Below are 22,106 nucleotides of genomic sequence, written 5' to 3' on the forward strand. Positions count from 1 at the left end.
TATGTCGTTGGTTTGGTAAAGATCTGAGACCGATCTGGGTGACGAGTGTCAAAATTTTCTGCAGCATTAAAGAATTGTGTGGCGCTTTCTAGCCATTTCCAGCAATTCTGCAGCCACAAAAATCAGCAGGGCAATGAATGGAGGAATTCAGGAAAGTAGGAATAAAACTTCTACACACCAGAATTCTTAATACAGTTCATGGGTCCAGTGTACGGATGCCATCATAGGCGATTCTAAGGGGGGGCCAGGGGGGGCCAAGGCCCCCCCTGTTAAAAAAATAGCTTTTAAAAAATCTTGGGGAAAAGTTGCTGTATAGATTGGCATTGTTATTTTTAGCATTTTTCATGTTTTTAGAACAAATTTTAGGCTGTTTTCAAGCCTTTAAATTGCAAAAATCCTGCAGCTTCTGGGGGTTGCACCCCCAGACCCCCCTGAAAATTCTACTTTATACTATAGCTAAACAACAATAGTTATGTTGTTCCCTACTGGGCCCCCCCTGTAGGCCAGGTCTAGAATCGCCACTGGATCATGCCATGCATGCACCTATAATCACCAACAGCACACACCTTTAGTAGTATATGACAATTGCTGGTCCTCAGATCTTTTGTAGCACTCTATTCTACCTGACTGATTGAATGAGATTGATTTCAAACTCCATTTATTATGATTATGATTAAAATAAAGGCAAAGCCTGTAGCAGACCTCTCAACTTTGGGCCTCTTCTCAAGGTCTCACGGTCAGGTGCTAATTTCTCAAGGTCACGCTCCGGATCTCAAGAATTCTCAAGGTTTTTGCCTGTAGACAAAACTCAAACCCACAATCGAAAACTTTTTGTCAACTGAATATAAGAAATGGTACTCACGTGATAACTATTTAAATTTTATGGCGCTCAATTCTACAAAAGACTGGAGCCAACGTGTAACCAAATGCTGTATTATAACATGGTAAGGTGACTTTCTCGTTTTTGTTTAGTAGTAGACCAGTTTTTCTAGCATTATTCAACTTTGAATGGACTTGGTTACGAAGGTAGACAGCAGGAAATATATCACGTGAGGCCAGATTTGGACCTAGTGAAAGGATTAGTGATACCTACAATCATCACAAAGATAGGCATAAAGCTGAATAAACAGACTTATGATTCACGTGATGCTACACCGTGCTTGGAATTCCAGGTTGCTTAGATTCTATGTGTACTGAGATTAACACCATAGAGCATAGAAATAAGCTGCAAATAACAGCAGTATACATGCAGTATAGATAGTTCATGCTTGTTGACTTTCTTTATTAATAAAATGTGTGTGCACGTGAGCCCCACTATTGCATGAGGCCATGCATTTGGGGTATCTCAAGGTTAACTCTAGCTCCAAATTGAGAGGTCTACTGTAGCTATACCCGACCAATGCCATTAACATTATACAAAAGTAAATCTAAATAATTATCTAACAGTGATTTAAAAGTGTTAATTGAATATAACAGAGCTAGGTAATTAACTGTTCCAATCATTCTATTCTTGATCTACACAATAATCTTGAATTTGTTGTATTTCATCAATATTTATTGCATGAGTAGCTATTTTAGCCATGTATGAGAACATGCTAAAATCAGTCCTTCGGTTTCCAGAAATGTGGCTGTACCGTGACCATTGTGCCAACACATATTAAAACATTTCGAGAATAATCTTTACACAACTACTAGAGATACTGAATTCAATAACGAATACTGAGAGATCATCTGGCAAGTCAGATTTAAAAAGAGATTTAACAGTCCACTTTACAAGAAGCCACAGAATGTTAATTGGATAATAAATTGGCAATTTCACCACTATAGACTGGAGTATGGACTGCCTTTTTGAAAAATGCCATAATTGGCCTATGCTTTGCCTCAAGTCTATGAAGCTAACTCAATAATCTAAGGATAACTGTCAAGATCAATCAGAGCCTTGCTCATAACTTTTATGGGTGCACCAGTGGTAATGATTTGTAGTATAGTAATGTACAGTGAAACCACTTAATTTCAAAGGAAAATTTCAGGGTAAATATCTCATAAACCCTGGCTTGCCATGGTACATTATAATGGTTTATTTTAAATGTACCATGGCATTGATATCTGATGAGGTAAAGTTGGTTTGTTTTTATAAGAATCCTGGCAGCATTTGATTGTGGGGGTTTATTATTGCTCACATGATGAAAACCATGTTCCCGACTTTGCATCCTACAGCACTTAGACAGAGGTGATTTGACACCCTTGCCATCTGGCTATGAGTTGAACAAATGGAAATTTAAGGTGAGAACTAGTGTCATGTTGTCCACATGTTTGATTACATACCACGCCCACATACTTTTCATATATCATGAAGGTAACCACTCCACAGCGAAGCTTACCCCTCTGGATGTTTAGAAAGCTTTGTAAACAGTGTGTGATTTAGCAACTTTGAAACACTTGTAAAATCACTAAATTGAGTGTTTCCATGATATCTGTAGGATTTGCCCATTTATGTTAACACACATAACTGCAATGTTACTTGTTGCTGACCCATAGTTGAATTCTACAAGACTGACTACATAATAAATCCAGCAGGTTGCCTCGCATTGGCTTGGGTGATTAGTTGCCCACCACAACAAGCTATTAGCCTGCATGGTACATATCAGTTGCATCATGATTTGCTGATATGTACACCCACGATTTGCTGATATGTACACCCACGATTTGCTAATATGTACACTTTATGGCCCGAGGGCGTGGGTGTACATATCAGGCAAATCACTCAGGCCCATGATACAACTATTACATAAACTACTGTTTTATTATACCCTGCATATTATAGCATTCTGCATGGGACACTCAAATGCTGTTTTACATCACAACCACTGAGCACATTGCAGTAATTAATGTTTGCTGTTCTGCGATCATTAGGATGATAGCCTGTAGTTCATCTTACACAGTGACTGATAAAATTTAACCTATATCAAAACTCATACAGTATTAGCATTGCCACTGAACACATGCAGTTCAAACTGAAGTCAATTACAATAAGCCAAACTATATCTAACAGAATTAGAGTGTAGCATTAATTGTCCTTTTTAACATGTTTGTTAAGGCTTGATTTTAGTCACTTCACCTTGTAAGACTGGATCTTTTAGCAAGTGTTCTATAACTAATAACATTCTTGAAGCCATATATACAAAAGTATCCTTCTTGAAGTGGGGCCGGGCTGACACTGTGATATGGCCTACTCTAATAGAATGCTCAAACACCCTAATAGAGCAGTCAAGGCTGTGTTAATAAAAATACTAAAATTTACCATGCACTTAGGCCATGCAGCTACCTCTTTACTTTGAGAGTTGGTGTCCTACCACTGTACCAAGTGTTTCCAGATGGCTATAGGCTGTTTTGCACTGCTTATAAATGTTATATGTTCATTAACCCTGTATAGTCACACTGAGTCAACAGCTAAAAGCTTTACTGCAAGTAGCCCCTAAATACTTTTGAATAAAAGTTGCTGTTTTAGTTAGACTTCAAATTGTACCCATAAAATTGCTATAAATTAATTTTGATGAGCTTTGAGACATTGTCAGTAGTGAAAGCTAACAGCTTTTGCCCTCCCCCTCCCTACCCAAATACAATTGTATTTGCTAATTTGCTATAGTTCAGCTGTTTAACTTACTTCCACACTCACATTGTTTCACATGCATATCTAACATGCATGTAGGGATACATGGCATAAACACTATGGCATGTACTTTTGGAAGTGAATTCACCACGCATGCTGCATACATAAATGCCAGAATGGTGCTGATGTTTCACCTTGCTTAAAAATTCACTCCTGGTCCAAGGGCTAAAAAATGGGGCTAGTTGTGACCAAAAAGTTAGACTTTTGGCTAGTTGTAAATGGTGATTTGGCTAGTTGTGAAAGTCAGACTAACTATAGTAAGCTGCACCACAGAAAAGAATAAAGTCAAAAACTACATACATCTATGTTTACAGGGATTTGACTAAAAGTACCTCAAGATCCAGTCTTGAGATTACTATTTTCACTTGTGGTCCACTAACTGTAAGATTGCAACTTCAGTATAGTTATGGTCATTTTCACAGTCCACCATTGATATAAAATAATTGCCTTAAAATCTTATTAAATGATAGTTTGATCTAAAGAATTGGCTTGTACATTACTTTAAGTTTGTTTTTAGGTCCAGGTCTCGGTATGGAGATGAAACAAAGATTTTTGTACTCCCTATGAACAGGCGAATACGATGATGCCAAGGATGTATCCATTGGAGGCTTACTTCGCCCACCTGTGAGGCGATAAAAATTTGCATAAAATTTTTTTGGAGCTTGCATTTTTTACCCATAGTTTTTTATTACAAAAGTACTATTGTGCGTATATCAACGGTTTTCCAAAATTAGGTCACATATGTTGCTGAACATCAGTTGTGGTTTTTTTCGTCTAATTAGTATTACCAAATTTTACTTTCTCAGAAAGAAATATTTGCTATTCTATTGTAGTAACAATTAAGTGACTGATATTTGTAGTGACATTAAGTCCCAATAGAAAATAACATTTCGCTACTTAGAGATGTTCCTTGCCCTATAGAGATGCCGCTGTTTTTATATACGTTAATTCACCTATTAATGTATTACCCCACTATTCCGCCCTTGGGTATATATGGAGATTTCAAACAGCTGAATGTCAAATGACCCATAGAAGGGCAAACCTATTGTGTCAAATCCTCACTTATCCACACAGGGATATAAAAGCTTCAAGAAAAAGTACTTGTGTGCTTAATGAATGATTATCAAAATTAATGCCCTATAGTGCGGCAACAGTTTTGTGTCAATTCTCCCTGTAAATACATTGATAGGTTCATTATAGATATTATAATTTTCATCACCACTTTATTATGTGGTAACGTGGTCATGATTTTGTGTGATGTTGTGTGTATTGGGTATGATGTTCTTATTTGTAGGTGGAAACTCAGATATTGCAAGCAACTGGCTAGGGAATTTAACGTCTAATGAGGTAACCTAACACACTACAGAATGCCAAGAAATGTTTATTGGATCAAAGTCATCTCATTTTTATGCAATCACTGTGAGAATAAGGAGTCGTTGTTCCAACTAGTCTCCATGCCAGACGGTTTGTGTGGGGGTGTCAAATAAGCCTTCTGGTCACTGTTGCACGCATTCTGTGACCACTGTGGAATGTTGGCAGAGCCAGTCAGATTGCCTTGCGGGCTCTATGATAAAACAAACACCAATTATTCTAATTCTTACTGTAATAAAGCACTGAAGTTTAACAATGCCATAGGCTTAGGATATTTGTTCCCCTCGTACAGAGCTCTTACAATCATTGGTTCGCTATGGATTTGTGAAGTAGTGGAACTGTCGAGGAAAGACCTTCAGCAATGTTTCAAATACATCATGACATTACCAGTACAATTTTTGCCTCAGCTTGCTCAGACGTGACTGGCACAATTCATCCTTGCCACAAAACAATAGCATGATGTAATCTAATTGCATGTCAGTTTATTCATGGAAAATGTACAACAGTGACCAGACTGTTTATTTCCCGCCCCCACACAAACTGTCTGACACGCGAGACTTGCATATTCAAGTTTTTTGTTATTCAGACAAAATAATTGTTAAATCTGCAATAATGGGTAAATATGTGGGAGCTGATGAAAACAGAACAGAAACTCACTGTAGTTTCTAATAACTATGTTACATACTGTGCAAGAATTGTGATCCACAGATGTGATTACTGTTAACCATTTATTTGAGTGACTGACAGTCTACTTGCTGGCTAATGTAGTACATAGTTCTATGTATATGACTCAACCATACAGTTAAGGTACATCTTTTTTATAAAGGACAAAAATTACCAATCTTTAGAGGTTTCATTATAGACAAATTTTTAATTCTCAGTGCTATCTCTTATACAGGTTCTTGTACAGGAACATTTCTAATATTAATGGTAATTAGAACTGCTCCCATACAGTATGAGTCAAGCATACTTGAACTGCTGAATGACCTAGTGCATGTATAGTATAATTATGTACGTACATATAAACTTATCTATTGGAACCACTATGTAACGAACCACTATGTACGTATGTAACGAACCACTACGTACGTATGTAACGAACCACTACGTACGTATGTAACGAACAGTTTGAGACCAACTGATGAAATCTTACTGAGAGGTTGTCCTTTAAATTGTATTCTATAGGAACCACAGAAATGTTTCTTTATAGTGGAGGGTACTTTAAGAGAGGTTCTACAGTTAGATAATCCATCAATACTTTTTCAATTCAGGAGTAAGAGTTACATGGTGCAAGTCAAGGTTGTCGACCAACAGGAAGAATTGTATGCAAAAGAAAACGAACAAGTAGCTACAGGTATCAAAACACACATATTCAATGATCGATAAGTGGGTGTGGCTCCATGATAGTCTACAGGCTCCCATAAGCAGGCATAGCACTTTTCTTGATGCCATGCAGACTTGTTGCCTACAACAACACAAACCCAATAAGTGGGCATAATACCATAGAGGATGTGGGTGTGGCTCCATATATCACTTAAGACACCAAAAACATTCTCAAATGGTGCATGAGTACGGCTCCACATTAAGTCCCTTGAAATGCAACCCAAATGACCTGACATTAACGCACTAATAGACAAATAGATCTGCAGTGCTGGTCATTGTAAAGTGTTAATAACAATAGCACCTCAAGTTCACACATGCAGTTTCTCAATTGAGTCTTTGTGTGTACCAACTTATATAAAAATCAGAAGAGGTCATGTCAATTTCATGTTGATTTGGCATGGAATGACCCATATAGCTATTAATTTCATGAGTATTCAATTAGTGTGATTTAATTTAGTTATAGCTAATGAGCTATGCCAATTTCTTGTGGTTGGTTTTGGTATACAACTATATACTGCATGTAGGTCAAGGTCTCTGTGCAGTGGCTGGACTAAAGGGAGTTGTTACTAATTACAAGTATTCACACAACCCTTGCACTGTGCCACCCTTCTCCCTACTCAACAGCTTACAAAGTATGAGTCCATGCAACTCTAATAAGGGATGACATTCAAGATCAACTACAAGTGGAGACCTTAACAGAGCGTATGTTACTACTGTCATTTTATCTCTAGTTGTATTTCTTGTTGTCACAGTAAAATGTAAGCGGTGTGGCAATAAAAGTGTAACACCTGCGCAAAAGAACTTCTGCCTCGAGATATACACGGTACATAACCATTAATAGATGTAAGATTATAATACTACCCCCCATAGCCAAGAATTTCAAACTCCATGCAAGGTGCACTCAGTGAAAACTTTGAAGCAGAGACTGTACAATCCCATTGTGAAAAGCGCGTGAATTCATGCATACATATCATAGTAACAGTAAAATTGATAATAAAGATACACAAGACAATATACAATAAGTTCAAATGTCATACATAGATTCCACTTGTTAATTCACAAGCTAAATGTATGTGGATACGGAGCACATGAGTATATCACATAATATACATGCGTGCACACTTTGGACACACACTCAAACACTACCAACGTACAGATGCTCATACAGACACTACACATGCACATACACCATAAACTTAGTAGAGATTTTTAAAATCTAAATTTGAAATATGAGGGGAAAAGGTCTGATTCCCTTATTAATATAAATGTTGTAAACATCATGACTGTCATCAGTCAATGGGTAGGTGAAACTTAAATGCTCTTAGAAATTATCTCAGAAGTAAGTTTCGTGGATATATGGTCTGTACTACACAAATCATAGCTATTTGAACAGCTTGCTTGTCCCTTGAAAAAAATTATGCAAACATGCACTCACATGCACAAGCAAGACACAAACACCTGTACATATGCACACACCACACAAATGCACTGTGTGTATGAGTGCCTGTATGTATTTCCAATGCAGGTGTAATACACAAGTTCAGAAGGAAAAGAGAAATTTCCTTAGCTTGTGTCCAATTGCCTTATGTATCCATGTGTCCAAACACCAGTCCAGGTATTGACTATAAAAATTATTATTATTATTAATTACACAAGTTACAACATTATAGAAATGCTACTGTTCAAGTTCAGGTAATTTATTGTACAGTATACGTGAATGCAGAATGCAACTATACATATAGAAACTGTTGTGCAGTAATTTATTATGCTCCCATATTTGTACGTAGATACGTATATGCACAATAACAATAACCAAATATGAATACATACAGTGGAATGTGTATGTTAAGGACACCTTGGGACCGACTAAAAGTGTCCTGATTATCAAGGTGTCTTGATTTTCCAATCAGTTTACATACTTAAGGATATTTTGGGACTGTTACCAACTGTCCACCTTGTCCATATTTTTGAGTGTCCTGATTAACAGGTTCTGCTGTATATTTATTAACAAATAACTAGGGCTTGAGTGTTTAAATATATAAACATGAATGCATGCACACCTGTTAGGTTTACAAAAAAATTTCATAGCGAACAGCACTGACGATCCCTGGATTAAATTCCCATGTATATGAACTTACTGGGATTGTATCATACAAAGCACTTGAGAAAAGAATGGGTCACTACAGCATTCTTTTGTTCCAGTAAGGATCTAAAACAGTGGTTTTATGCCAATGATGCAGAGGTGAATAACTCCTCATGTGTATTTCCTGTGCTACATCTATATGCCACATATATGTAGGTCATGCAAGTCAGTGTTGCTACAGTTCTCCAGCAAGAACCATTTCTGGCATTTTATAGACTGAGAAAAGGTACAGTTAAGCCCATCAGATTAACAGCAAGAAATCCATGACCAATGCACTTGTGTGCATGTTGCACTATACCACTGTATATTATTAATGTTATCAGGAGCTTATGAGCCGCTGAACGTGGCAAAGGACCATGAAACTGAGTTCCATGACAATCCAAATTACGTCAGGTTTTTTGAATAAATTGCTATGAGGGCCGCGTGCAATTTAGTATATGGCTCAAATAACAAGATTTTACTTTCCTTATATGAAAACTGATCGGCCATCCATTTGGATTGTGATGGCACCCAAAAGGCAGTGTAAGTTTCATGCTCCCTTCACTGCCTTTGGCAGCTCATATGCTTCTGATTTATATAATGTTACTTGTTTTACAGATGAGAGACCACATGCATTGTCCATAAATTCTTGCTACTCAATTCTAGGGCAGTCCTATCTGACAGATCAGGTATGTACCATACACAATTTTCACGCATGCACAGGGGGCATAATCAGGGGTTCTGGTTTGATGTGGAGTATTTTGGACAAGGTCAAGGGTACTTCTCCTGCAGCCATATTTCCACTCCACACAACATAGATTCAATTTAACGGTACACCAGTCTCTTCCAGACCTAAACCCATTATTTCGTAAACTTTTATGTCATTGGTCAACAGTGAAATTAAAAAAAAAACGTCTTGTACCCTAATGTACTCATGACATTACATATCACCTTGTTTCTCCTGCCCATTAGCAAACATCCATATTGTAAAATATACATCCATTATCCAACAGCTTATGGTAACTTTACACATGTACAACACAACCCACAAAGCTATAATGCAGCTGTTGTCTTGTAACAGATTGTGGATGCAGTACTTTACTGCACAAATGATCATGTAACCAACATAAAAAAGCTTGTTTTATTGTTGATGGATGTTTCATTATTTGTGCGATATGATCCTCAAGAATAAGATTGAATTCTAGGGGTGATTTTTAAATTTCTACCACAAAAATTGGGGTTCACTTCAAACCTTCCTCCCCCATGATTGTGCCCTGTGTGGATAATTATTAGATGATTGACTCCTACTTGCAATTGATACAAAGAGAAGCACAAAAGGTAAAGAGCATGTTACATATCTTTTCAGATACTAAGATAACTTGTTATAGGCTGGAACTCGACTGCAGGTATTCAGTTCACAGTTTTTTCAGAAACTAGCCACTCAAGGGTACCAGAGTGTCACAAACTGGTACAGATCGGTAAGTTAATTTTCATGTAGCATAACTATAAATTCTACTTGATGTATAGGTTGACCTGCATCAACAAGACCTGTTATTGTTTAGCATAAACGAACAGGGACGCCATTGGTGTCTACTGGTAATGTCATAGAGTATTATGTGCAAATTTATCAACTAAAACATATTACATTGAATTAGGTTGTAGATTTTGTAAATCGAACAGTGGAGTATTGTGACTCACTTCACAATCACAACATTAACAATTGGTTAACAGCAAGGTAACATACATACATATGTGTGCATAAGTTGACACGAAACATTTTAGGGAGTTTTTGGATGAAAGGTCAACTTCACACAGTCAGTGGAAACAATGGACTTACAAAATTAGAAAAGTAAGTATGTATAGATGGGTTGCCTTTTAAGGATTGGTAAATTTACTGTAACCTTTCCACCTACTTTCTAGGGCATGAACAAATGTCAAACATTCGTTAGAATGTTCGATAAGCTTAACATTCGAATGTAAATTTCAACATTCGTTATATCACCCACACTCAATTATTACCACTGTAAGAGTAGGTTTTTACTTTTATATGGTTGTTTTTAACATTAATTTGAGGTAAAAAGGTTTCAGAAATGTACGCAAACCCATCTTTGGTACATGTTCATAATGCAAAATTATTACTATTGTACTAATTGAGTGAGTGTAACAACATTCGAACATTCGTTAAGAAAAATTAGAGAATGTTCGAATGTTAAATTTTAACGTTCATTCATGCCCTACTACTTTCTGAGTTTTGAAAGTCCAAAATGTATTACTGTACAGGCAGTGAAGATGACAAGCTTTTTGTGAGCAAATACTAGCCAACCTAGAACAGAAATATATATTAGAGTCAGGTTCAAGCTTTAAAATATACAGTGTGTAAGGTGAAGGATGAACGAGGTGATTTTTCTCTCATTCTTGGATTTTTGGAAAGCGACAAAACTCACTGAAAACATTTTTCATAGGACTTTCACTACTACTTAGAATGATGAATTAAAATGTTTTGTACCATTGAATATTCCATCCCATTTCATGTCACCCCCCTCGATACACTAATTTTGATCCTTTGCTAGCCCGTATACACTAAATATACAGCAGTAAATCAGAATTAGAAATACATCACATATCAGGTGATAAAGCATTAATATAATTTATGTATCACTACCTTGTGTGCATCATTTGCAATTAAATATACTATAATTGTAGGACCTACCCCGACAGCACAATAGTTATGATTGTGGAGCATTTGTGTGCCAGGTAAAAGATGCAAGGTCATACAATAAATATGATTTCAACTTCACTACTCAGTATGCTTTGCATTGTGTTCGAGGGGTCCGGATGAACTTCATACAGGTACAGTATTCACTACACTAGCAATAAGGAACCGAATAATGTACGTTCTGTAGGAAGACATGGGAATTGTACGTAAAATAATGCTGGAGGAATTGCTCAGTGGATACCTCATGTATGTAATAGTTTACCATACAGTACAGTTGTACATATAGGGATCATAGAGGTTCGACCTTTCCTGTCTAAAAGCATCACCCAAAAACCAGCTTCCCATTTCCTTCATGCCAGCTTAGGGGTTAAGTCCAAAAAATGTCTCCAGAATAACTAAAAATCATTCCAACAAAATTTTATTTGACTGAATTTTGAATTTGTAGTCGGGAGTAGGACATGATGTCATAACACATGTGATTTCAGTGAGAAGTTATGTAATTTAATTGAATTCCGATGATAATTATATGATGGAAAAAACTAACGTACTAAGCTTCTAGCATCATTATAGACGCTGAGGTCTAACTGTTAACGACAACTAATACAATGAGTAATTACATAGGTACCTGAAAATAAGATCAGAATTTATTCTAAATGATGTGCTATTGCAAAATTCCCTGTAAGATCACTGGAGCTCAGTAGATAAAAAATTTCTACACTAGTGAATTATCATTTTGGACAACAAATATAGCACTAAACTTTAAAGCGAACTAGAACTACACTCTATTGGTGTACAGTACGCTTATATCACGCAATTATCATGACGTCATGTCCTACCTCCTCTGGTCCTCCATACCTAGCAGCACACTCTTGGATTGGAATAGTGAATTAGATGTCCTAAAGTATCATTCAGTAATACTTTCAGAAGCAAAACTTTAATAGTTGTTCAACATTGAGAGTCTAGCTGGAGGCCATACATAAACTTCATGAAGTAAATACATTAACAATAACTGATATAAGAAAAATGAGCTTCACATTTGACAACTGTTTTATACTACAAACACTGCCCTCAAAGCTATGAATAACAGCTACATCCATTTTTCATACTAGACTTTTAGTAGATACAGCATTTACAAAGTAAATTTGATACATTCTGCCTACTACAGTGCCTTACATATGAAAAACAATAATTATGTGAAACTAGCTGATAGCATGACTTCTTTTTAGTGTTCATACGATATGGGCACACAACTACTGGTGTGCTGCCACAAATCAACACCTTGTGCTTCCATCATAGAAAAGGGACAAACAACAGTAAGTCAATGATGTATCTATATATGAAAGATATAGGAAGCATCTTTTCACCTATTAGGTGAGGTGCTGTAGCAGTCTCTGCTGCCGACGCTTGTGCTAAAATGCACTGAGATCAGTGCATTGTAGTTATAATGTATTTGTTGCAGTCTACAACTGTGCCATATACAAATTATGACATGTATACACCAATATACAGTACATTCAATAAAATATTATTTACTGCAAATATATACCATTTAGGAACAATTCAGAACGAAATCAACTGATTTCACAAAGAGCTCCAGAAAATTCTCTCATATATTATGACCCAGCAATACACATTGAACCACTGGCTGCTAGACATCTACACAAAAATTTAATCCGACTCCCAGATGCAAATGTAGGCGCTTCCCTCCCACAAGTACATGTAGATTTAACACAAGGTAAATACTTACGTACATGTACAAAATTACTGTAAAGTTACTTAATTGCAAAATTTTAGCTACTTGTGATCATTCAATGCATGTCAGCATCACCACCCTTTACATCAACTGCACAACCACCATCATCATCCATGTCAAGATCATCAAATATACCACATTCATCAGATGCCAGTCCAAAATTCACAGCAATTCCATCACCTATCAGTACACCATCTCCAGCCACTGTACCATCTCCAGCCACTGTATCATCGCCATCCACTGTACCATCTCCAGCCACTGTACCGTCTCCAGCCACTTTACCATCTGTATCATCGCCATCTACTGTACCGTCTCTAGCCACTGTACCATCGCCATCCACTGTACCGTCTCCAGCCACTGTATCATCGCCATCCACTGTACCATCTCCAGCCACTTTACCGTCTGTATCATCACCATCTACTGTACCCTCTCCAGTCACTGTACCGTCTCCAGCTGCTGTATCATCGCCATCCACTGTACCATCTCCGGCTACCGTACCATCTCCAACCACTTTACCATCTGTATCATCGCCATCTACTGTACCCTCTCCAGTCACTGTATCGTCTCCAGCTGCTGTATCATCGCCATCCACTGTACCATCTCCGGCTACCGTACCATCTCCAACCACTTTACCATCTGTATCATCGCCATCTACTGTACCCTCTCCAGCCACTGTACCATCTCCAGCTGCTGTATCATCGCCATCCACTGTACTGTCTCCAGCCTCTGTATCATCACCATCCACTGTACCGTCTCCACCATGTATGCCATCATCACCATCACTATCATGTATGTCACCTTCACCACCACCCATGTCACCACTGTCACCTTTTGTGTCAACTACACAAGACCAAACTGAAACAAACACAAATTTGTGTCCAATTATGAATGAACAACTTAAGCATTCACAACTGCCAGTCTACCTACAGCATGTTTTACCAGCTGATTACACATACATTTTCACAAAGTTTCAGATCATCCACCATGACAATAGTGCATTTTCTTCAACAATATTCACTGACATACATACCGAGGAAGAGGCCAAACAGTGGATAAGCACATTGGAACACCAGACAGACGCGTATAACAAGAGGAGTACAGACAAAAGGCCAAAAGATTATCTACAAAACCATACGACGTTGCCAACATAAACGAAAACAACCAGTGAAGACTGCTAAGCACTCCAACTCTGTTAATAGAAGGGATAAGAAAACAAACTGCCCTGCAACACTAACAATGAAGATTCACAACAATAAACATCATTCTAACCCTTGTGAAATAAACATTGTATGGCAACACAACCATTCTATTCAGTCTGCACATGCCTTAAGTTTTAAACCAGTTAGTGAAAGAACAAAAAGAAGATTCTTTGAATACTTTGAGCAAGGACATTCCCCAGCATCTGCTAAACAGCTGCATGAACTCAACTTAACTACAGAGACTGAGGAAGAGTATGCAGAGAGAATGCATGCAGATCGCTCCATTAATCCAACAGCACAAGACGTTTACTACCTTTTCCGTAAATGGAGGGAAGAACGCTACGGAAAAGAAAGTGGACAGGAGATGTTTTATAAACTAGAAAGCATTATAAAAGCATACAATGATAAACATCAAGCAGATGGTGGACATGCATTCTTACAACGATACATATCTGGAGATAGCACCAGTACTTCACAGCCACTGGTTCTAGCAGTATGCACACCCTTAATGGCTAGAGCACATCAGCTAATTCAACAATCTGGTGAGTTGGTCTACTGTGATTCAACTACTGTGATTCAACATCAAGTTTGGACAGATACAACTGTCCACTATTTACCATTAGTACATCTTGCTCTGCTGGTGGAATTCCACCTGCAGTGGTGATTACATCTGGTGAAACTGAGGCCACTATTACTGAGGCATGGACAGTCATGATGAAGACGGTAATACCATCTAATACATTCTATGGGAGGAAGGAGTTAGGACCAGAGCTTTGTATTATTGATGATTGTGCAGCTGAACGAGCTGCACTAAAAGCAGTATGGCCTAACACCAACTACCTCTTATGCATCTTTCATTATCTACAGTGCTGGTGGTCGTGGCTGATGGAAGCAAAGCAGAGGATACCAAAAGATGAGCGGCAGTCAATATTTAATTTAATTAGAAAGTTAGTGTATGTGAAAAGTGAAGGTAGTCTGCTTGCGTGGTATGATACAATAATGGAATCCACATATGCTACAAAGTATCCACACCTTGTGGATAGGCTTAGACAATTTTGGGAGAGAAGATCAGAGTGGGCACTCTCATTCAGGGTTAGGGAGGTTACACGGGGTAACCATACAAATAACTATGCAGAGGGAGGAATAAGGATCTTAAAAGAAATTGTATACAATTTGACCGTGTAAAGGTATATAATTTAATTCAAATGTTCGAATTTTTAACAAACACAATGGAACAATACTTTAGTAACAGACTATTAGACATTGCACACAGCAGGTACAGACCTGGAATTGCTGTAAAGTACAGGCATCTTTACAAATCACTGGATACCATTGTTTCTACGGACAAATTAAGCGATCATATATATTCAGTGACGGACAACACACAACATGGGACAGACACATTCCTCACTGACATGGAGCTAGGTGTCTGCACATGCATCAAGGGATATGCAGGAGCTCCATGTAAACACCAAGCTGCAGTGGCTAAAACATTTGGTATTTTTGCTGTTAACATTCCTCCATTCCACTCTAGGGAAGCAAGAGCAAGGAAGTTATTTGCAACTTTGGCCAAAGGAGACAATGTAATGGAAACCAATTTTTATAGTGACTTAAAAGAATATCACATGGATGCTACAGAAGATTATTTTGTTCCACAGCTTCAAGGACATGATACTGACACTCACCTCTCTGACTCACCAATGTCACCTAGCACGGCAAGTGAACAGTCATACAGCACAAAAACCAGTGTATCAACACCAGAAATACAGAGTATGAATGAAGACTTGATCAGCATAGTAGATGACATTACATACAGATTAAGTGATGGAGACTACAATTTCATTTCAGGGGTAAAAAAGTTTATTAACAGTTACAGGTACATGCAGCAATCATCAGTTGCACCTTCTGCCACCATTTCTTATGCACTACACAACTTCGGAAAACCAGACAGTAAGCCGGTTTTGTAACTTAACCCAGCAGTTTATGTATGTATGTGCTTTGACTATTATAGGGTATGTATGGTCACATGGAAGGAAGGGGAGATACATCAAAACTAATGTAACTGGTATTAGAAGACGAAGAAAGGGACTGCCAAGAAGTACAAAGATGGCACCCCAAGGAAGGCCTATGAAAAGGAAACTGGGAAACCAACACATACCAACTAAGCCCAAGAAGCGAAAGTTGCAGCATTGTTTGTCTCTAAAAGTTAAACAAGCCTGATGTAGCACGTGTATTTCAGGTGGGGGTGTGGTGGGGGTGTATTTCAGGTGTATAGTTTCAAAACCATGGTAACCAAAAATTACGCAATGGACACACCCAAATCGCCATGTTTTTGTACCAGACTATTTCATGTTGCAAGTTGAATTCCTCGCTAAATTCATGCCAAGATTATTAATACGTAAGGAAAAGAGATGCCAGTGATAGAATAAAGTATGTAGGTGAGTTATTACGCATTAAAAGATCCGTACTGCCTCCCAACAGGGCAGTTTCGTAGGAAGGAGAAATGCGTAAAGATGGATTTGGCCAAATTGCGACCTATTCACCGCCCAAAGGTGGTTAAAACTAGGGGAAACCTGCAGTATAGGTCTTTATCCAGCACCACAGCATCGTACAGCCACATCGAGCTATCCCCGAGTTAGCCAGAATCGCTCATGTGCTGGGATTCCCACTTCGTGTGAAAAAGCAGACAGCAAAATAAGACCGCTAAAGTTTAACTGATGGTTGATTTCGACAATAAAACTTAACTCTAGCAAAATTCACCACTAAGAGTCTTCTTTTTCTGGCGTTTTATCACAGTTTGGTAGTACGCCATTACCGGTCTCGTGCCTTTCAGGAGCTCTGGCTAATCCTGGGATAGCTGGATATGGCTGTACGCTGCTGTGGTGCTGGGTAAAGACGTATACTGTAAGTTTTCCCTAGTTTTAACCACCTTTGGGCGGTGAATAGGTCGTAATTTGGCCAAATCCATTTTTACGCATTTCTCTTTCCTTCGAAACTGCCCTGTTGGGAGGCAGTACGTATATTTTAATGCATAATAACTCACTGCACATTTTATTCTATCACTGGCATCTATTTTACTCACGTATTAATAAGTCTTGGCATGGATTTAGCGAGGAATTCAACTTGCAACATCTAGCAATCTGGTACAAAAACATGGCGATTTGGGTGTGGTCCATTGCGTAATTTTTGGTTACCATGGTTTTGAAACTGCTCTATTTCGTATTAATGGAGTGGACTTTGTATTTTTAATTACTGTGCATAGTTAGAATGACTCACCAAATGGCACGAATTGGAGTAGCACTGTCCATTAACCATAGACATAGAACACCACCAAAGATGATTCCACTCTGCGCTGAAAGCACTATGTCTTAATTTTAGTATAAGGGCGTAGTATACGGAATTCCGTTACATCCGGGCCCAAAATCAAAAATCGCACTTTTCGCAAACTTGTGTGCAACAATATATAAGAATATAATGTAGTCGCCTATGAGCCAGTCTGCCAGGAGGTTTAGTGATTAACTCCAGATTTCTGGGAGCCACGACTATTGTTGTAGCCATACGGCATAAGGAAGAAAAACCGGCACAATGATAAAAATTCACGTAAGTAGCTATTTGAATCTACTAGTAGGTGCTATAGCTAGCTGCGAGTTTCGAATACTTTTCTTTGTGTGCTGGCAAGAAAAGTAGGGTCTGCAGACTGACAACAGAAATCCTGTTCAGACTTTCTCCAGTATAGTTTCGCCGAGCGTTAATTGGCGAAACCCTAGGCGTGGGAGTCATGAGACACGATTTCATGATCGGCTGTAACTCTTACAAAACTTTTGGTTTTCTCTACTTTTGCTGCATGCATACGTCTCATCAACCTTTTATAGAAAAATATTTGTTATGATTTAAATGTGAGAATGTAAGACAAAACAAACTTTAAATGAAGATGGGTACGTGGGGCTACTATGAGACAACAGCACCTGATAGTAGACAGAAAATGTTTCATCTGGAAGTTAAGTAGAGTAACTCACCTAATATCGAATGGGCTTCAAAATCGGACGCGATTACTGAGCTACAACAGGAATTTTTGAACAACTTGTATGTCTTCAGATAGTTCAAGGCTGTGGGACTTTGGACATCAAGTATTAGCTTCCTTGGCTTCTTTGTCTGGTGGCAGCAGCCCTGCAAAGTTATTTTCGATTAATACATACGTATATTCCAGAAAAACAAAGTCGATTCATAGTCTCGCGTGGCCAGACCCACTCTTCGCATGGCACTTATCAATTGATAATTATAAGTGCCTGGCTGCGAGAGGGTCTGGTATAGTTTGAATAGCAAAGTTGTTCTGACACCCTGAACCTTTTCAGGGTGATAATGAAACACCTGGTCAACTTTCATCACACCACGTCATTTTGCGGGTTGATAACAAATTCCTTTCTCTACTGACAGTAAGCCACTATGATGTGGCACGATGAAGTTATCCAGGTGTTTCATTATCACCCTGAACAAGTTGATGTTGTGCTACTTCTAAAAACCAGGCGCCATGCATCTAGCTAACTCATCTGGAATTAACTATAGACAGTATATACTACTATGAATTAACCAACTATGTATTACTACTTTACAATAGGGTAGTTTTGGGTTGTGCAATAATATTATTAGCTAATTCTCGTATTTCGTAATTCATGAAATATTCGTAATTTGTTCAATTACGTTGCTATGCACTGCTAAGGAAGCGTTTGTTAAACAAACCGCTTTTACCAACATATTACGCTCAAAATCATCTTCTAAACTGTTTTATAGTGTGACTAACGTGTTTTTTTCCCACAAATTCTCTTGATAAAGCCTCAAAGCTGCTCTTCATTTTCGTTCGCGTACGTAAGGGATACGCCCCCTTTCAACTCGAAGCGATAGGCTATTCCTGGCAGTGTACGAGGCCTGCACCATTGTTTTTCAGTTGCTAAATGACTGAAAACCTCAAGGGGAAGGTAGTCTGAGGCACCCGTATTGCAGTCCGCCGAAAAGAAACCACCTCAGTCTGGCTCAGAGCAAAGTTCACCTGTGCAGAAGTTTAATACAGACTTCATTTCACTTTTACTTCTTACGTAAAAGCTGCTTTTACCGTTATTAAACGATTTTGCTCATGTGGGTGCGTACGGACAAACATAGATAGGTAGATAGTTACACACACACAATTTTACGAAAACAATTTTAGTAAACCAGGCGCACGCCCACAGCCGGCCTTCGGCCGTCTATGGGCATGCACCTGGTTAAAAAGCTTAGGGTATCAGAACAACTTTACTATTCGAACTATACACCAGACCCTCTCACAGCTAGGCGCATCAATCGACGATAAGCGCCACGCGAAGAGTGGGTCTGGCCACACGAGACTAGTCGACACCCACAGTTTACAAGTTCATGTTGTACATCAACTTTTTAAATATCCCCAGTTTATTTAATCAAATCCTTTAAACCACGAATTACAAATAAAATGAGATGTTACTGGAGTAATAATCACACCATGAATTTAAGTCTACAGAAGTACATGGTGTTTGTAAAGGTATACGGTACACATTTTCCGTGAACTTATCTCAAACAATGTATACTTAATCAAGTTTCCGTATACTTAAATTTATGGTGCGATTATTACTCCAGTGACGTCTCATTTTATTTTATTTGTAATTTGTGATTCAAAGGATATGATTAAATAAACTGGGGATATTTAGAAAGTAGATGAGTTGATGTACAACATGAACATATAAAACTATTGATTAGATGTAAGTCTGATTTGTAAACTGTGGGTGTCTGTGAATTGACTTTTTTCCGGAATATACATATTAATCGGAAATGACTTTGCAGGGCTGCTGCCACCAGACAAAGAAGCCAAGAAAGCTGATACTTGGTATCCAAAATCCCACAGCCTTGAACTATCTGAAGACATACAAGTTGTTCAAAAATTCCTGTTGTAGCTTGAGTAATCGTGTCCGATTTTGAAGCCCATCCAGTATTAGGTGAGTTACTCTAGTCACTTTTTCTTAATGCATTTTTCACAAATGTAACTATCTGGGATCCTCTTTGTGCTTCTGATTCTTGTGCACTTACGGTCAAACCATTGATCACAACTGTCACAACATATCCAGAAATCACCAGTATTGTCATTTGAAAAAAACCATTCCACACAGTGGACACGCAGTGTCATCACCAGAAGAAACTTCTAAGTCTTAAACTTACAGTTACGCTCTTTTCTCTGCCTTGAGTCATCCTTTGCTTTTGATCTTCCTTGACTTTGCTAGCTGTCTTTGCTGCCTTTTCTTGCTTACTATATCCATACAAAAACAGCCAAGCTGTATAAAAAGGGTGCGGCCTTCAAAAAGCCTGGGTGAAAAAAGTTATGAAATCAAAGGTGGATGGCTGCAATGATGTTGATGATAATAAATGTAAGCTATTATTAAAATTTATTTTCTTCCACATTATTGCAGCCATTTCATGGCAGCCAACTTTGATTTCATAACTTTTTTCACCCAGACTTTTTGAAGGCCGCACCCTTTTTATACAGCTTGGCTGTTTTACATGGATTTCACTTCTTTTTGTAGTTTCAATATACACCCAAAGCCAACCATAAATTAGCTTTGAAGTTTAATTTGTTTTTACACAAATCATTGTTCTTCTTATCTACAGATGCAATGAAGATGATATGAGCAAACTATTGCTCTACCAATACAGAAAAATACCTACTGATCTGATACTAAAGACAATTTATAGCTACTGATATTTAATTTATTATTTATACTGAGCAATCAGCCCTGTTGGTATTCTCAGAAAAAAAGAGTTACGATACACAAACCAATTATCCAATTACAAGTGCAATAATGTGATTATAAAAGTGATACAGAGTCAGAGGTTTTGATATAATTTTGTGCTTGCTTGTTCACGGCTATATAAAGTTGTAATATATATGTAGTGCCTATATTTATTTGCAATAGTGTTTTATAACAAAGTAAATTCCTTCCAAGTTAATTAGGCACGTATAGCATTTTTCAATTAAGATTTTGCAGTGACTGTTCTATTAGAGTATATCGATTTTTCACGCACAACATAATAAGATGCAGTTGCTCAATTTTTACAAAGCAAATCCTGCACCTTTCATGTTAAAATACGATTTGCAGCCTGTTATCAAACGTTTTATTAACATGGCACTTATTGTGATGGCTATGATGATGATGATTGGCACGAGTAGATCTTAATAGTAGTGTACTACCCTGCAGCAATCTGTACCAAAATGATCATCGACTTTGATTTGATGAAATACTAAAGAAGTTATAATAGTACAGTATTACAGAGTTATTTAAATTACTTTTGTAATAATAGAGTGCACATTTTTAGGATTTCTAATAGAACACACTTAAAATGTTCTAGAACAATCTAGATTTTCCAGTGGTAGCTAGCTAGATGTACGAACCTATGAACTTTTCACTATTGAGTAGATTTTAGCTAGAATTTTCATTTATAAGTAGAAATTAAGTGAGGTGATCAGCTGTGATAGCAACAGCTCAGTGGTTAAGGATTTGGGTGTTCAGTGTGGAGGTCCCTGGTTTGAACGCTGGTCAATAACTTTTTTTTCCAACATTTTTCGTGCTCTTTTTACTCTGCGGTAACTGTTCTATTAGAGTATTTTGACCCTGCCATTTACAGTCGTTTGGTTTTTGCCTTGTAACTCTATAGCTGTCAATGCAAACCATAAAAGGTTTGAGCTATGATGGTTAACCTATACGCATACTGATTTTTAAGTTACTCCCATAAGCGGTTTACCCTGTAGGCGTGACAAGTCAACCTTTATTAACGCAAATAATCTTGTCCATAGCTCTACTACCATTAATCAGATTTGCACTAAGCTTAGTATGTGATTG

The 22,106-nt window shown here is 37.8% G+C and overlaps 2 protein-coding genes and 1 long non-coding RNA gene across 4 annotated transcripts in view; 2 read left to right on the top strand and 1 right to left on the bottom strand.

Moving 5' to 3' along the window:
- Positions 1 to 7,394: 7,394 nt before the first annotated feature.
- Positions 7,395 to 17,638, bottom strand: LOC136248938 (uncharacterized). Its single transcript, XR_010697949.1, has 2 exons — positions 17,491 to 17,638; positions 7,395 to 8,046 (listed from the first exon to the last, which is right to left on the bottom strand). It is a non-coding gene; the product is annotated as an uncharacterized lncRNA (long non-coding RNA).
- Positions 9,765 to 14,015, top strand: LOC136248937 (uncharacterized). Of its 2 annotated transcripts, XM_066040805.1 has the most exons (10): positions 9,765 to 9,884; positions 9,935 to 10,024; positions 10,074 to 10,142; positions 10,202 to 10,281; positions 10,329 to 10,395; positions 11,250 to 11,300; positions 11,352 to 11,396; positions 11,450 to 11,508; positions 12,816 to 12,997; positions 13,057 to 14,015. In XM_066040805.1, the coding sequence occupies exons 1-10, from the start codon at positions 9,840 to 9,842 to the stop codon at positions 13,872 to 13,874; spliced, it is 1,506 nt and encodes a 501-aa protein (XP_065896877.1). In that variant the 5' UTR covers positions 9,765 to 9,839; the 3' UTR covers positions 13,875 to 14,015. The 2 variants fall into 2 exon arrangements, with proteins under 2 accessions (XP_065896877.1, XP_065896876.1); XM_066040804.1 differs by having other exon boundaries at positions 11,250 to 11,396.
- The window catches only part of LOC136248936 (uncharacterized), a 43,072-nt gene continuing 38,602 nt past the window's right edge, over positions 17,637 to 22,106 (top strand). The window contains exon 1 of the mRNA XM_066040803.1: positions 17,637 to 17,814. Coding sequence (XP_065896875.1) covers positions 17,800 to 17,814 — 15 coding nt within the window. The 5' untranslated portion in view covers positions 17,637 to 17,799. The remainder of the gene's footprint in view (positions 17,815 to 22,106) is intronic.

This window comes from Dysidea avara, chromosome 3 (assembly GCF_963678975.1).
Source record: "Dysidea avara chromosome 3, odDysAvar1.4, whole genome shotgun sequence".
In the NCBI taxonomy this organism is placed as follows: Eukaryota; Metazoa; Porifera; class Demospongiae; order Dictyoceratida; family Dysideidae; genus Dysidea; species Dysidea avara.

Excerpts from the sequence above, each read along its gene's own strand:
- LOC136248937 (XM_066040804.1), top strand. The coding sequence starts at position 9,840 with ATGATTGACTCCTACTTGCAATTGATACAAAGAGAAGCACAAAAG. Across the intron at positions 10,282-10,328 it reads AACAATTGGTTAACAGCAAG|GGAGTTTTTGGATGAAAGGT; the intron begins GTAACATACATA and ends GAAACATTTTAG. Across the intron at positions 11,509-12,815 it reads TTGCTCAGTGGATACCTCAT|GAACAATTCAGAACGAAATC; the intron begins GTATGTAATAGT and ends TATACCATTTAG.